At 33.0% G+C, this 16810-nt stretch overlaps 1 protein-coding gene across 1 annotated transcript; it reads left to right on the forward strand.

The window, feature by feature from the left end:
* Positions 1-1494: 1494 nt before the first annotated feature.
* On the forward strand, positions 1495-16332 carry LOC124363483 (pyrroline-5-carboxylate reductase 3-like). Its single transcript, XM_046818731.1, has 4 exons — positions 1495-2750; positions 9623-9718; positions 13153-13298; positions 16105-16332. Exons 1-4 carry the CDS (start codon positions 2633-2635, stop codon positions 16330-16332), a joined length of 588 nt encoding a protein of 195 aa, XP_046674687.1. The 5' UTR covers positions 1495-2632.
* The last annotated feature ends 478 nt before the right edge of the window (positions 16333-16810 follow it).

A 16810-nucleotide genomic window follows, 5' to 3' on the forward strand; every position in this document is an offset into this window, starting at 1 on the left:
ATCAATCGGAAAAGATAGCTTCTTAAAGCAAAGATTTCAAGACTGACTTTTTACAAACTTGTTCCACGCTAGAACCAACTTAAATGTATATCAAGAACAATTCGGATAAATACATTCTCGATAACCGGCTTCACTGATTGATTTCTAATAGTAAAAGAGATGGAGTCGCATTCATTGTTTTGGTAATGCAAAACTCAATAGCTTGTGTTTTCTCTCGACTGAGAAGTATGTGGTTTTCATGAAGTTACTTAAGTAGGGAATTTGTTTTCTTATATACTTATACTTCTATGGTAGCTTGGCTTTTAGCCGATACACATAAAGAGGCCTCGTCTGCTAAAAAGCATACCCCCGCAGTTATCATGGTACTAGACAAGTCGTTAATGAAATAGCAGAAAAAGCATGGGTCCAAAGACCGAACCCTGAGTACTCCCCTCACAATTTCTGTTACCGGTATGTGTAAATTGCAATGTTTATTAAAACTATATGTTTTTATTTAAGCCAAAGTTTTTTTGTTTTTTTATCTTTTTTGTAAAGATTCATATATATATATATATATATATATATATATATGAATCTTTACAAAAAAGATAAAAAAACATAAAAACTATATATATATATATATATATATATATATATATATATGAATCTTTACAAAAAAGATAAAAAAACATAAAACTTTGGCTTAAATAAAAACATATAGTTTTAATAAACAGTGCAATTTACACATACCGGTATATATATATATATAATTACTTTTTATTTTGTTTCCCCTTTTTTAAACTATTTAATTAAGTACATTAAAGTGAAGATGACTAAAAATGTTTGAAACAACTAATTTAATTTCAGAATCAAATATATTAATGCAAAGGTTATCTATAAATAGCAGAGCGAATGAAAACACGTGAGTATAATCAATCCTACAGACTCAGGCCACTGACTTCTCCCATTTTGATAAGAACGGTAAAAGATGTGAACATTATAAATATTATTCAAAAGTTTGAAAATTATTAAAAGAGGGTGTAACTGAGAGTAATGAGGACTCATAGAAAACACGGGTAAGAGTAATTTTATTAATCAACTGTCTCTCAACAAAAAAGTTGAACTTTCAAACCTTCCAAACGTCCCAAAACGTCCTTACTCACCAACTTATGACATTTTAACCAATCTGCTAAAAAACTATTTTGTCCTAAGAGTAACAATGCTACATAAATTTTTAGCCAGAGAAAAACTAGTGGGGAGAATGTAAAATATTTTCTGTTGAACTTAAATTTTGTATACCTAATGGCAAAATACTATATTTGGGTTAGTCCTACTGTATTTTTGTTGTTTTTCTGTATATAGTGCTTAAAAAAAGAAACCCCTATAAGAATTAATGATGTATTCTTGAATGTTTACAAAAGTAGATTAACAGCATTGAGTTAAATAAAACATATGGTTTTCTAGTAAACACATTGTTATTGCGACATCAAACATCAAACTTCGAAGAACTCACCAGTCTTAGACAACCAGACAACCTTCAGTGTCATGAGAGAAAACTTGGAAACATTGTGATTCAGTTTGTGTACAATAAGGCTGTGGTCGACCATGTCATAACTTAATTGAATAAAAACGCTGCAGACAAATGAAGAAAATTAAATAAATAGGCAATTGATAACACAAACTGGTAAGAGAAGGATCGTACAATCTGAGTAAAGTAAACAGGAAGGATTGCGATCAAGTACTGCTGAGGATACTAGAAGCCATGGACATCAACGAGTCATCAGCGCAGGAAAATATCGTAAGTTTGGAGATCGAGAGGTTGGATACGAAAAGGTAGGGAAGAGGATAGGAATAGCTTCTTGAGAACAAGAACAGAGTATATTTGGAGCATTAGAAAACAAAACAGATTAATGTGGTAACAACTAATAGTCGAAGAGAAAAATTATCCTTGAGGAAAAGCGTATAAGATAGCGTCACAGAGATTGAAGAAGGAAACCCTGTTAGTGAGTGTTGATAGAGGTGACGGGACGTGTACGGAAACCATAAACGAAACTGTGAAAGTGATGTTAAAAGAACTTGTGCCGGACGACAAGGAAGATGAGAAGACTGAGGGAGAGAAAGAAATCAGAAGACAAATGCCAGAAGAGATTACGGATGAAAATGAAAGAGAATATACAGAGGAAGAGTTACCTGAGCAGTGAAACAATTGAAGGACAAGAAAGCGCCCCGATAAAATATAGTTATTTAACTAAAAATGTATTTTGTTGGAATTATTTTTCAATTTGTTGATACAATTGCTTTTTAAAATTCTACAAGTACAATAGATAATGCTTTATACTTAATCAAATAGTAGTACATGTGTTAGCCGCCTTTGACGTTTACCACTGACATATTCACCATAGTTCTTTTAGTTTTATCTCGTCGACCGTCGTCTGCTTCTTCAAAGTTCAAGTTAAGGCTGATTACTGTTACTATGAATGATTAAATCATGTTGATGTCTGATTGCCTGAGAATTGTATAATACTTTTTTGTGAAGCTGTAATTTTCTGTTTAATTGAATCAGGTTAACGATATTAAGGATATAAAAAAGAATATAATTTTCTTGAATAATTTTAAAAAGTGTTTATTTTGTAGTTGTCTATTGAAAACAATCATGTCAACAAGTATTACAAATATAAATAATGTGGACAAACCTATTATAGCAAGTAAAGTTGGGTTTGTTGGAGCTGGTAATATGGCACAAGCAATAGTCACAGGAATGTTAGATGCTGGTAAGATTAATTGACTGGTTTATAAACATAATGGCTACATCTAAACTTTTTTTATTTATTTATTTATTATTATTTCAACGGCATCCGCCAATATACAATAATTTCACAACATTTTCATGCAACTTAAATATAACATCAACAAAATAAATAACAACTAATTAAATTACAGAAAGTAGTGATTATGCCAGTGGAATAATAAATAAGTATTAAGATTTGTGAAATAATGTTACAATAGTGAAAAATCACAAACATCATCTCCAACTGATATTAAGGGGAAAAAAACTCTATCACTCATTACTGTTGCAGTCTCTTTTTAAGGTGTGCGATGCTGTCATAAAACATATCACCATCGGAAGGAATGCTGTTTCCACGCCTATGAAGTCGAGCAATAGGACCGTGATAGCTGTAATTGTTTGAGTGGTGGCAGGTTGAAAACAGTTTTAATGTTAACATGAGTTCCTTGTTATACTATCGGATATTTTTTTAATAATGTCATACCAAGAAAACCTACTTCCTGAGGAGTTTAATTAAATCTACTTCTTCTCTAAAGATTTTTCTTAGTATAGCATATTAAACATGTTCCTTCTTACAGTCAGAGGTGATAGGTTCAGAAATTCAGATACTATATCATCCATATCATCCATGTAGGCCTATTCGTAGTGAAGTCTGCATATAATGACATACTGCAATCACCTCTGAAGAGGCCTAGGAAGAATTCCCTTGCAAAATAATAATAATAAAAAGATACTTTAAATTCGATCAATGTGTTCGGTGTGAAAGTAAATCCAGGTAGAAATCATACTGTTCAAACGATCTTAAGTTTACTTATCTAATACTTTTTAAGGGATAGTTATTGTTTGTTATAACAAGAACTTGGTCTGCCCTTTTATTTGGGTACAAAAGGCTGCAGTATAATAAGCATCCAACACGGGTAGAGTACGATAAGCGGACCAGGTGTTTTTATATTGAAGAATGTAATCATCGATACCTAATATTCACATCTCAAATCCTAGACTATCAATCGATATAAAAGTATCTATATTCCTCAATAACAATCATATGTTTTAAATTTAATATTTACAGTGATCAAACAAATTATTATAACCAAAATTATGAAAACTGAAGACGACCATATTTGCTCCTCTCACAGTTACAGTTGTTTCTTTTCCCACAAATTTCACATAATGGGTTTTTCAGTACGAGTCCAAAATGTTGAAGCCACTAAAATATGTTTTATCATCTTTCAAAGCAATGTCGTGTAGTTTTATAAAATTGACTGTAATTTTTAATAATAAATGTTACTTATACTTATATAATAAATTGAATTATTACCGTACGTGTATTATTTGAAAGTGTTTACAGCTGTTGATATAGGTTTTTTTTAAGTTAATTGTTCAAAATAATTGATCAGTATCGATTGATTATATCGATAGTTGTGATTAAGTAATATCGTTTGCCAATTTCGATATAAAAAACCGGGTCCGCTTATCGTACTCTACCCAATCATCAATTAGAACGATTTAAATGCTGTCAGACATGTTTGTTTACCCTGATAAGTAATTGTAACTGCCCCGAACATTGTATTAAGAAAGAGAATTTGTATTATTTTCTATAATCTAAAATGCATATATTTCTTTGACATATAAAACTAGTTTCACTGTAGTACAACCTCAAAGGTCTATAACAAAATTCAGTTTGAAATTATTGTTCCAAAGTAATTATAACAAAATTCAATTATGTGTGTGGCATTGGTCAATACATGTCTAATCAAGCTAAATATTCAAATGAAACCCATATTTTCAGAATCTTATTAATTTTTATATGTGTTCTACTTGGCATTCTTATTATTTAAACCAAATTTCAATTTGATATCTTAAATGGTTTTTGAGGTATGAATTTTTAAAGTTTGCTAAAATTCACATTTATGGTTCCAACTATTAAGGAGGAAAGGACTTTTTCGTGCAAAAATCATAACTTTGTCAATTTTTATCATATCACAATGGGATTTTCACTAAGATGGTCACAAATATATGCAGAATAATAAAAAAATACATTTTGCATCTTTTATTTTGGGTAGAGTACAACAAGTGGACCCGGTTTTTATATTGATATTTACAAACAATATTACGTAATTATAATTATCAATATAATGAACCGATACTGATTTTTGAAAAATAACTAACTTGTATCAACACTTTTTTATATGATAAATGTATTGTTATTTATATGGACGATAACTCAGGTGAATGATTGTGTAGAACCGGAAAAAGAGTTTTAAAATGTATAGCGGTACTTTGGGATTATACCGACCACACCAGTATGAAGAACACAAAAATATAAATTTATAGAAACTAAGTACTTAAAACACGTAAAAAAACCAAAAGAAAACTTACAAGACAGAAAGAATAAGTCCTTACAATTACATATATTCTAATCTTTATGAGTAAATACTTGTGACTTACAACCAATTACTCATATAACTTTGTTTGTCAAAATATATAAAAACGTTCATGCTACAGTCATTTATCACTGTATCCAAAAACAATGTAAATTAATAAATACAAATTAAGTTATGAGTATCTTAACTTTACAACCAAATTATTAATGTAATTTAATATTTAAGTAGGCCTGTTTATGATTTTATAAATACAGGTGTAAATAAAATTAAAATAAACAATTATCATTTATAATAACACCCACCTTGTATTTAAAATAAACAACATATATTTTTAATTAGTGTAGGATAATATTGCAACATACTAATAACGACTTATTTTTAATATTACACCTTGCTATCTCCAATAATTGTGTACACATTTGATTTTTTGTTTTTAATAATTTTCTGGTTATAAGTAAATAAATACAAATGCCTTTTATTTAGGAGCGACTCGCTCAGTACAAACTGCTTTACAGAGCTACCCTCCAAGTCAAACTTAACACTAAGAACTTAAACTAAGGTTGGCGTATTTCTTAATTTCAATCTATAGAATAATCGAAAGCTAAATTGGTTAAAATACGTTCAAGAGTCACTTACAACTAGTTTAAAAATAAATTAATTTAGATCTAAAACTAGATCAGTGATTTGTGTGGCTCTTCAAGCTACCGGGAAGGTCATTCGAACAATTTGGGGCCCCAAAAATAGGAAAAGCTCCGTCCTACCAGACTTCTGGGGTAAGTGAAGAACCGTTGTGGTCCTGGCGACTGCTACGTATGGGGCGAGACCTTCCCTGTCTTTGCACAGTTTATTTCACATGAGATAAAGAGGTTTCCCAGGTCCCCGCGAATGTTAAGGGAGCCTTGTGGAATTCATGCAGACCGTTAATTTATTGTGCATAACCTGTTCCATAAACACAAAATAACTGGGGCCACATCTCGATGAGAGGACACACACCATACGGTCCAAAACCTTTTTTAGAACAGAATACAAAACAAAGCAATTTTTTTTCTTGAATAATTATGAAACATAACCAAACAGTTTTGTTTGGGTACATTCTAACCACACAAGAAAAATTTTTCAAAATACTTCGAGAGTAATGTATTTTGGGTCTCCTCCCAAAAAAAATTAAACACTTTAGAAAATCTATGATGTCTGTAGACCAAAAAGTTAAACAAAAATGTTACGAGTCTGGATGGCAAAAGTGAAAATAAAGAAACTTAAAATTAGCAAATTAGCAAATGATAAATCATGAAATAAAGCAATTTTAAGAACAATCTATTCCAAAACAACAACGCACTGAAGAGCTGAATTTTATCCCTTGAAAATTTAGGGGAATCTCTTCATTTAAACTACACGACATGCACCATATAGCAAATCAAGTTTATAACACAGAAAAAGAAAAAGCTTGAGTCAGTAACTAGTAGAAATAAAATCAAATGTTAGAAAGGTAATAGAAAAATGAATTTGTGCCTTATGTTAACAAAAAAAAGCTGAACATATAGTAACGATAATAGAGCATAATTAATTAATACTCTTGAAAAAAAGAAAAACTTAATGTTACCAACTTTCACAACAGAGAAAAAAATACAAGCTTTTGATTGACGCCTAGTCCCCCCCTACTTTATGGAGCAGAAAAAAAATCAGATGAGAAAGAATTCAATGTAAGTGATGTCAGGAAAGCAATAGGACTCATAGTGCAGACAAAGGTATAATGGCCCTTGCCTATCAAAGAAAAAGGGACATAAAGTAAGTAACAAAATGTAGCTAGAGAATTTATTAAAAAACTTTTTACCAAAAATCGGTGAATATTTCAGGGAGCATTGCCAGGTGCCAAAGAACAAAGTCAGCATTTAAAAAATGAGTACATTCAAAAGTAACTGTTGTTGGGAAATTTGGAATGAGCTATATGCAGAATTTTAACTTTAATCACCTAGGGATTAAAAATTAGACTTTTCAAAGTTCCTGGTATGATTTAGCCCGAAATAGTGGTTATTGTTTTGGTACTCGCTGGCACAACACTTTGTTTGTGTTTTGTATGCAAACCTGAAAATGTTATCGCTATTTGTTAATACATATGCTCTACATCCAAAAGAGAACTAACAGTGAACTTATTGAGAGTTAGTTTTTCTTCAAAAGAGAACAGAACTGCATGTTTACTGGCAACTCCTCAAAGTGGCCCTATCAAGTGATATGTTTTAAAATAATTTATTATGGGACAAATTTAGAAAGGAGTGGGATTCTAATGACGAAGTGACATATTCCTTTCTTGGCTAAACTACGGACCAAACTCAACAGGTATTTCCACTGTGACATAACAAGACTAACCTGGAAGATCTTAACTGGAAGCTTAGAAAATTAATACCCCGAGTCATTCATTAACTAAGTCTCAGACCAAAATATTTGAAACAAAATCAAAAGCAACCTGAAAGAGATAGGGCAATAGTGTTTTTCATGATTGATTTTAAGTGAAAATTATTCTATTTTCTTACAAAAATGAAACTCAAGGATATCATTGGACTAGCAACATCTGTTCTTTTCATACAGTGGTGATATTAATACCAAACATGCGAACCCAATGAAGAACCTAATAAGTTTCCAATTTGTGCATGTATGTAATGAGTTAGACAGGCATGGCATTTTGTTCATGAAACATAACCTTAATTTGTTGAATATCTGTTAAAACCCCAGTTATCCAGACGTTAAAAGTAATGAAACAACTGTAAAACAGCTTTTGTAAATTACTATGTAAAAGAAATCCTGGTTTAAAGAGCTAATTAAGTAAATTTTTTTTCGCTAACTAGGCAATGGGGAATCTCCTTGTGATGTGTGGGTAATAGGTGTATACTGTCAAGTGCATTGTACAAAAGCTAACTTGCAATATAGTCCTAGGTAATGCCATAAATAATAGCTCTTGATTTTTTGTAGTAAAAAAGTAGAAAAAACACAAAGATTACTGTGATGCAGAAGGAACATTGATTGAGAAAAGACAAAAACTGGAGGATACGTTTCTGTAAGAGCAAAGAGCTTGGAACACATAGTTATTCACAATTTAGAACCAGAATTTGATATTTTACTGATAGGTACTATCTCGATGGATGTTTTTCTTGCGTTGACATCAACACAGAAAACATAAACGAAACTGTTGTTTTGTTTTTTATTTTTGCTTGGTTTATGTTTTTAGGGTTGCTGAACATGAATGAATCTGATGTTCCCCCCCCCCCACCCAAAAAAAGAATAATGTCGGCAAATATAAAATTGAAAAGTACACAAAAAATTTTAATTTTTATAGTTTAAAGTTTAATAATTGAAAAAATACAGTGAGCATTTTATTCAGAGAAAGGTTTTGAAGTCAAATATAGAGCGTAAAATTTCCTATAACTTTACAGGTCTTTTTGTAAGACCTATGTAACATAACGTAGCTATGGTAAGGAAGGGTTGGGTTGATGTAAATATTGAGTTTAGCTTCAGTTCACCTTCCTCTTATTACAACATCTGTAATATGATGCTGTCACAGACTTTAATCCTGGAATCTGGAGTCATGTTCGTCTGATGATATCAGATAAAAAGTTGGTGACAAAATAAACTCTTTACATCATATTGATATCAGAGACATCTAGACTTATATTTGGAAATATAGTGTAATGTAGGTGAAGAGATTAGCTCATTGTCTCATCAGGTGCACATTTGAGTTTACTACGATGTTTAAGAAACAATCTCTTAGTACGGTGAGACATCCGAGTTTTTTACGCATAATATAGCTATGATAAGAACCTTCTTGACCCTTGGGTCAATTCAATGTAAATGTCGAGTTAAGCTCCAGTTCACCTTCATCTTGCTCCAAAGTCTGGAATATGACACTGTCATAGACTTGAATCCTGGAATCTGGAATCATGTTCGTCTGATGAGATGCAAAAAAAGTCGTTGATGAAGAAGCTCAAAATGAACTGTTCACATAATTTCGATATCAGATTCAACTAAACTACAAAAATATATAAATTTTAAAATTTAAATTAAACATAATATTGGGAAGTAAGGTGTAAAAATAAACTTTGTTGAACTTTTTTCAATGACTTAAACCAATTTTACTGTTATTTGTTGTAGTTTTGGCAATTGTTGGGTAGAGGATAAAATGTTTCCTGTGATTATAGCGAAATCTTACATGAAGTTGTGATTTGTGGATCAACAGCTTGTTTATGGAATTAATGTTCTGATGTGTTGAATGAAGTATAATATTTTATGAAATATGATCTATCAATTTTAGTACGGTTACAGTGCTTGTACTTAAAAATTCTCTAATAATACAAGTGTATTTAAGTAATCATTTTTGAATGATGACAGTACACTTTTTTTAGATAAAGAGAAGACACATAATGCCATATTGATTGTTATAATACAGAATAGAAATTAAACTTATAATATGGTATTTTGATTTCAGAAATAATAATGCCAGACCAGGTCATCGTATCAGCACCTTCAGAAAATAATTTTTCTTTTTGGGAAGAGAAAGGTGTAAAAACAACAACTGTGAATGGTATGTAGCATTTTCAAAGGCAGATCAGGTTTGCTATCTGAAAATTAAAAAATGTCCAGTTTATCAACTTAATCCAGGTACAAATTCTGTCCTTGCAAAAAAATCTTTGTTTACAGGCAATGGGCCAAAGTAAATTAATATGGCGAAGTTAATAATGTTAAAATAAACTAAACTAGCAACCATTTCATTATTATCTAATCTCAGCGATCATTTTTAAAATGAACAAAATTCAGTAGTATTTCCCATACAGGAGTGAGGATTTCAATGACTGCCTAAAATTAGCCGTGCCAGATTCTAACTTAAGAGATGGCATTGTCATTGTAGAACTTGATATTGTTAGAAATTTAAATGTTTAGGTCAATATGTAAAATTATAAATATATATATATATATCTGTGGTATTTGTAAATACTAGAAATAACGTATTGACTAGATAAATAACAAAACAAATTTGATTTTCTCTTGAGCATTCATGTATTAATAAATAAATTACAAAAGGTGATTTAAAGAATGTGAAAATAATTTAATATAATTGAGGAATATTGTAATTTTGGAACTAAAAGGTATTTTAAATAATTTGTGACATAGTAAAGATAGCGCAGTCGGTTTTATGCTGAGTAAATTTTTTTTTTAATTTCATAGTTACAATCCATCAAAATAACATTCCTGAAGAAAGAAAAAGAAAGAAAAAAATTGAGTCACTTCACGAAGAATTGTAGACATTTGAAGTAGTCATTTTGGGTAATTTTATAATTAGGCCAAATGGAACTGAAGATAAGGATGTAAAAGATTTACAGTAGGTATGTGAAATATATCTGGAGGAGGGATTGACATATTTTTTATTCTAAAAAACATGAGTTAATTTTCCACCATTTATCAATGTTATATAAAAAAATGTTAATTTTATATGTTATATATATATATAAAAAATTAACATTATATATATATTAGAATTATAAGTATGTCAATTCCTCTTGGAAAAATGATATCTAAAATTTTCCGTTTTTTAAATGTAAAAGACTTATTTGTATATAATCTGCATTGATTTTTTAAAATACACCTTGTTCTTTGGATTTTCAGTCCATTTTCAGAGGGTAGGGGTGCACTCGCTTTTTCCCATCACCTCAGGCAGTCATTTTGCTTGCCCTTTCCTCTCCAACCCTTTGCCTCCATCAGTTCGTTCTTTTGCTCTGGACCTGCTGTGTCCGTTCTCGACTCTATCATAACCCAAACAAATAGTTTTACAACAAGGCTAATCTCTCTGAGTCTTTGCTCTTGTAAGTTGAGCACACTTATTTAATTAAATGTCGAATTAAGATATATAGTATGCTTAAAATTTATGTATGTATATAATGTCACAAGGTTAAGTGTAAGAGAGAGATTCTTAGCTCTAACTTTACCTGGTAAAATAAGACATCCTTTAATTTTTTGTTACCTTCATCAATTTTCACTACTGCGTTTTGTGAAGTCAAACATTTAATTGTACCCAATTCACAGTTGACCATGTTCGATGAAATTTTTGTACATTATCTGGGTATTTATCTATTTATTATTATTTAATATTATCTATTTATTATTATTTAATAGATTTGCAATCTTCTAAGTTTGTTTATAGAGGGCTCGTCTAGGATAGTATTTCCTATAACTGGTTTTAGCCTTTCTATGTTGGTATTCCGAATGATTTTATTATGTGTTTGCTATAGATTGAGGATGACTGACTTCTTATCAGTCATCATCTTTAAAAAACCGTGATCACTTTAAAAACCTTCACATATTGACTTCTGTGCTGAGCCTTGGATTTTCTTCAGGTGACCAATACTCTAATGCAATATGTAGCATTGCCTTATTATTTTTTTAGACAGGGTTCTTTTTAAACCAATAGCACTTCCATTGAGGGAAACTAAACGTTTTCAAGGGAAAATGGTCCAAACCCACTTACAAATATTTATTTACCTTCTCGGGAATTGAACCAATGACCTCTCGGTTAGAGAGAGTTGTAACCTTACCCCTATGCTATGGTGAAGGTCAACAATATATAAAAATCCCTCAAAAGATTTATTTTGATGACTTCAGTGCCATTTATTATCATTATCTATGTCAAAATGGTTTATGGTTTAATCTACTGCACTCCATTAGAAAGTATCATTTAATCTTGGTACTCTCAAATTATTACAACTTGAGGCCATATTCAGTCAAGACCCATATGTGAGGATGGGTTTAATTAAAAAGATTATTCTGTTTGTTAACCTATTTTACTAGACACCTAACATTTTGTTGGAGAATTATTAACTGGTTTGTCAGGCTTGCTCTGTCAGGGTTGAATAAAAACTTCTGGTCTATATTTTACTTTGTTGGTTGGTATGAACTAACAAAATATTTTGTAATCTTTTTAAATTGGTGTGAGTTTTATACTGGCAGAGATGTTGGAGAGTTGTTGATGCACCTGTCAGGGTTATAGAAAGGGACTATCACACTTCCTCTTGTTTCCACATTCTGTTGAGTGCAAAAATTCACACAAAACAATGTTTATGTGTAACAAATCTTTATGAGCTATTGTCTTCTTTAAGCTGTTGCACAGTGCAGATTGCTCCATCTCGGGAAAGGAGCTATCTTCATACTGGTGAAAAACAAGCTGTTATTTACATTATTATTATTTACCACCATTAGTTGATTCTTGCCTATCACCAAGCCATCTCTTATGTTTTGTTTGTGCCTGACCTTCTGAATTAGGCTTCTGACTTGTTCATTGAACTTGCAAAGATACGCTGAATAAATTATTTGTTTTTGAAATAATACATGAATTATATTAAACAAACTAGCTGTTTCCTGCGGCTTCACACGCTTTATGTAAGCCTTGGCCATGTATTTGCACTTCTGGTTCAAGTGCATTATATTTCTAACACTGATGTAGAGTTTGCCTTGTTGTCACGATCAAGAAAATCTGTGTATATGCTTATTATATAGCCATTATACACGTACATGTATTTTATTATAAAGCGGTCTAACAGTCAAGCTTTAAGTTCAACCATATATTTATCATAAAGACAAACATATATTCTAACTTAGTGCCTTCAAATAGTCTTTGGCAAATTAATATACGTAACTGTCTCATAATTGCAGTTTATAATGTGCAGGCGCTTTGAAAACTTTTATATTTTGCAGCACCACCTCGTGGTGAGTTTTATAAATGAGTATAGCATATAAACCTTCTCCGTTGAAAAAGTACATATACATTCAAATTTTCATAATGATTGGTCAAATAGTGTACCATTCCATAAAGGACAAACACGCAAACATTCATTTTTTATATATTTAGATTACTATAGAACAATCATGTGAGGTGTGCAAAAACTATTAGTATGGTAAGTATTTTGAGTAATCAACTGTCTAAAACCTTGAGAAGTGATAATTTGTCATGTCACTTGTTTGTTTCAGCTGAAGTTATAAGAGCAAGTGATGTGATAATTTTGTCTATGAAGCCACAACATTTAGATGAAGCTCTGAAAAGTTTTGATCGAGTTCCAAATAATAAACTGTACATATCAATATTGGCTGGAATTTCCATTGAGACATTAAATGAGGTGAGCTATTCAGATTTGCCCAAAAAAATAGTACTGGAAAGTGTTGAATTTATGACTTTAGAATTGTTTTTACAGCCTAAAAATAAAATAATAATTCATTTTCGAGCTAATTAATTGCTTAGTGAAGTCTATGGCATGCTATTAAAACAGTACAAGTAACCAATATTTGAAGGAATTCTGTCCTTTCTATAGTTTTGACACATGCTCAGAGACTGGTTGTAACTTCAAGAGTGTAGAATTGTTGAGTTTCACATTTCCATTAAGTGAAACAGGAAAGCTGTGTATACTTCCTAGATATGAGAGTTGAAGGGTCATTATTTAGGGTATAAAATCAAAGTTTTTTATAGTGAAAGTTTATGAATTTAAGACAAATTCCTATTTTATAATGCAGTTTTTTTAAACTTTAACCTAATGTTAAAAGTGGAGTTTTACACATGTGGTCAGCAGTTGAATAATTTATTTTGTGAATACTAATACTAATAATATTTATTTGAGAAAAATAACAATTTTGTTTAGTGCTTTTTTTAAAACAAATTTAAAAATAGACACTGTAAAGGCCGTCTGTTATTTGAATACTTTGTTTCCTTTATTTTACAATCAAATTTGGATGGTTAAAGTGCTTTTAATTAAAAATTTTTAGTAATATGAACCTTTTTCCCAGTTCCTTAATATCCCTTAAGGGATAAAGTTAAGTAATAAAGTCTGCAAAGTTCATAGCTCAAAGGGACCAATTAAAATTATCCAAGTTCCTCTACACATTGAAAATTGCAATAACTAAACGAAAAAAGAATAAATTATATTATTACATTGTTGTATAAGAAAAACCATACTAATTAAATGGACTTAGTTTTTAATATATTGTTAGCTGACTGATTACACATTGGCTTTATAGATATTTTTCAACACATATATGCTCATAAGTTATAGAGGCAACAATACTTTATTTTATTTTGAACTTAAAAAATTGAACCTTTTTGTTCATTTTAGTAAGGTTTATGAAAGGGTTTACTTATAATATTAAACACTTTTAAGGTTAATATTTGTAAATAATTAAAATATAACAAATCATATTCTCTTTTATATATAATTATTAAGTGGTAAACATGATAATATTGGGTAAATTGTTTAGGACGATAGATTCCTTTGTCAATTACATTCTGACTTTACAATTTTCTCGTACACCAGCATGACCTACACATGCTATTTTGACACTCACAGTTACTAATCGTTTCTTGTGTCAATTATCTGAATTAGAAATTATAATTTGAATCAACGTGCATTGTGCCTGCTGTAAAAAGATGGACAGTGTCAGCCTATCAGCCGTGACTTGAGACTGATTAATAGTGGTCATGTCACATTAACCAGGTAGCGACACAAGAATTGTCGACCCCATGCTTATTATCCCCCCCCACCCCCCCCCCCCCCCACCCCCCCCCCCCCCCACCCCCCCCCCCCCCCACCCCCCCCCCCCCCCACCCCCCCCCCCCCCCACCCCCCCCCCCACCAATATCAATATCTCCAACGTTTACCTTATAGAGACCTAGGACATCTGCTATAGAAGTCCGGTAGCGTGGACAAGCACAAAGCAGTCACAGCCCAGTACGTACACCGCGATTAACCAATCTCAATATCTCCAACGTTACCTTATAGAGACCTAGGACATCTGCGATAGAAGTCCGGCAGCGTGGACAAGCACAAAGCAGTCACAGCCAAGTACGTACGGCGCGATCAACCAATCTCAATTCTCCAACGTTACCTTATAGAGATCTAGGACATCTGCGATAGAAGTCCGGTAGCGGGGACAAGCACAAAGCAGTCACAGCCAAGTAAGTACACCGCGATCAACCAATCTCAATATCACCAACGTTACCTTATAGAGACCTAGGGCATCTGCGATAGAAGTCCGGTAGCGGGGAGAAGCACAAAGCAGTCACAGCCAAGTAAGTACACCGCGATCAACCAATCTCAATATCTCCAACGTTACCTTATAGAGACCTAGGGCATCTGCGATAGAAGTCCGGTAGCGTGGACAAGCACAAAGCGTCACAGCCAAGTACGTACAGCGCGATTAACCAATATCAATATCTCCAACGTTACCTTATAGAGACCTAGGACATCTGCGATAGAAGTCCGGTAGCATGGACAAAGCACAAAGCAGTCACAGCCAAGTACGTACAGCGCGATTAAACAATATCAATATCTCCAACGTTACCTTATAGAGACCTAGGACATCTGCGATAGAAGTCCGGTAGCGTCGACAAGCACAAAGCAGTCACAGCCAAGTACGTACGGCGCGATCAACCAATCTCAATTCTCCAACGTTACCTTATAGAGACCTAGGACATCTGCGATAGAAGCCCGGTAGCGTGGACAAGCACAAAGCGTCACAGCCAAGTACGTACAGCGCGATCAACCAATCTCAATATCTCCAACGTTACCTTATAGAGACCTAGGACATCTGCGATAGAAGTCCGGTAGCGTGGACAAGCACAAAGCAGTCACAGCCAAGTACGTACGGCGCGATCAACCAATCTCAATTCTCCAACGTTACCTTATAGAGACCTAGGACATCTGCGATAGAAGCCCGGTAGCGTGGACAAGCACAAAGCGTCACAGCCAAGTACGTACAGCGCGATCAACCAATCTCAATATCTCCAACGTTACCTTATAGAGACCTAGGACATCTGCGATAGAAGTCCGGTAGCGTGGACAAGCACAAAGCAGTCACAGCCAAGTACGTACGGCGCGATCAACCAATCTCAATTCTCCAACGTTACCTTATAGAGACCTAGGACATCTGCGATAGAAGTCCGGTAGCGGGGACAAGCACAAAGCAGTCACAGCCAAGCACGTACAGCGCGATCAACCAATCTCAATATCTCCAACGTTACCTTATAGAGACCTAGAACATCTGCGGTTGAAGTCCGGTAGCGTGGACAAGCACAAAGCAGTCACAGCCAAGTACGTACAGCGCGATCAACCAATCTCAATGTCTCCAACGTTACCTTATAGAGACCTGGGACATCTGCGATAGAAGTCCGGTAGCGTGGACAAGCACAAAGCAGTCACAGCCATTTACGTACAGCGCGATCAACCAATCTCAATATCTCTAACGTTTACCTTATAGAGACCTAGGACATCTGCGATAGAAGTCCGGTAGCGTGGACAAGCACAAAGCAGTCACAGCCAAGTACGTACAGCGCGATCAACCAATCTCAATGTCTCCACCGTTACCTTATAGAGACCTAAGACATCTGCGATAGAAGTCCGGTAGCGTGGACAAGCACAAAGCAGTCACAGCCAAGTACGTACAGCGCGATTTAGATTTTGCTTACTACAAGATAAAACATGTAAGTAACGTTTTATTATACATGTATTCGAAGAAATACTTTATATAGATACGTTGTGCCAAAATCTTATAGGTGGCCTTTAAGCGATAAAAAGTATCCTATAAGACCAGAGTTACTCATTATTGTGTTATATGACAAACTTAACATTTGATAGTATTAAAC

The sequence above is a fragment of the Homalodisca vitripennis genome, chromosome 5 (genome assembly GCF_021130785.1).
Source record: "Homalodisca vitripennis isolate AUS2020 chromosome 5, UT_GWSS_2.1, whole genome shotgun sequence".
NCBI classification, from domain to species: Eukaryota; Metazoa; Arthropoda; class Insecta; order Hemiptera; family Cicadellidae; genus Homalodisca; species Homalodisca vitripennis.

Coding starts and splice junctions, on each gene's coding strand:
- LOC124363483 (XM_046818731.1), top strand. CDS start 2,633: ATGTCAACAAGTATTACAAATATAAATAATGTGGACAAACCTATTATA. Junction 2,751..9,622: donor CACAGGAATGTTAGATGCTG/GTAAGATTAATT, acceptor TTTTGATTTCAG/AAATAATAATGCCAGACCAG. Junction 9,719..13,152: donor AAAAACAACAACTGTGAATG/GTATGTAGCATT, acceptor TGTTTGTTTCAG/CTGAAGTTATAAGAGCAAGT.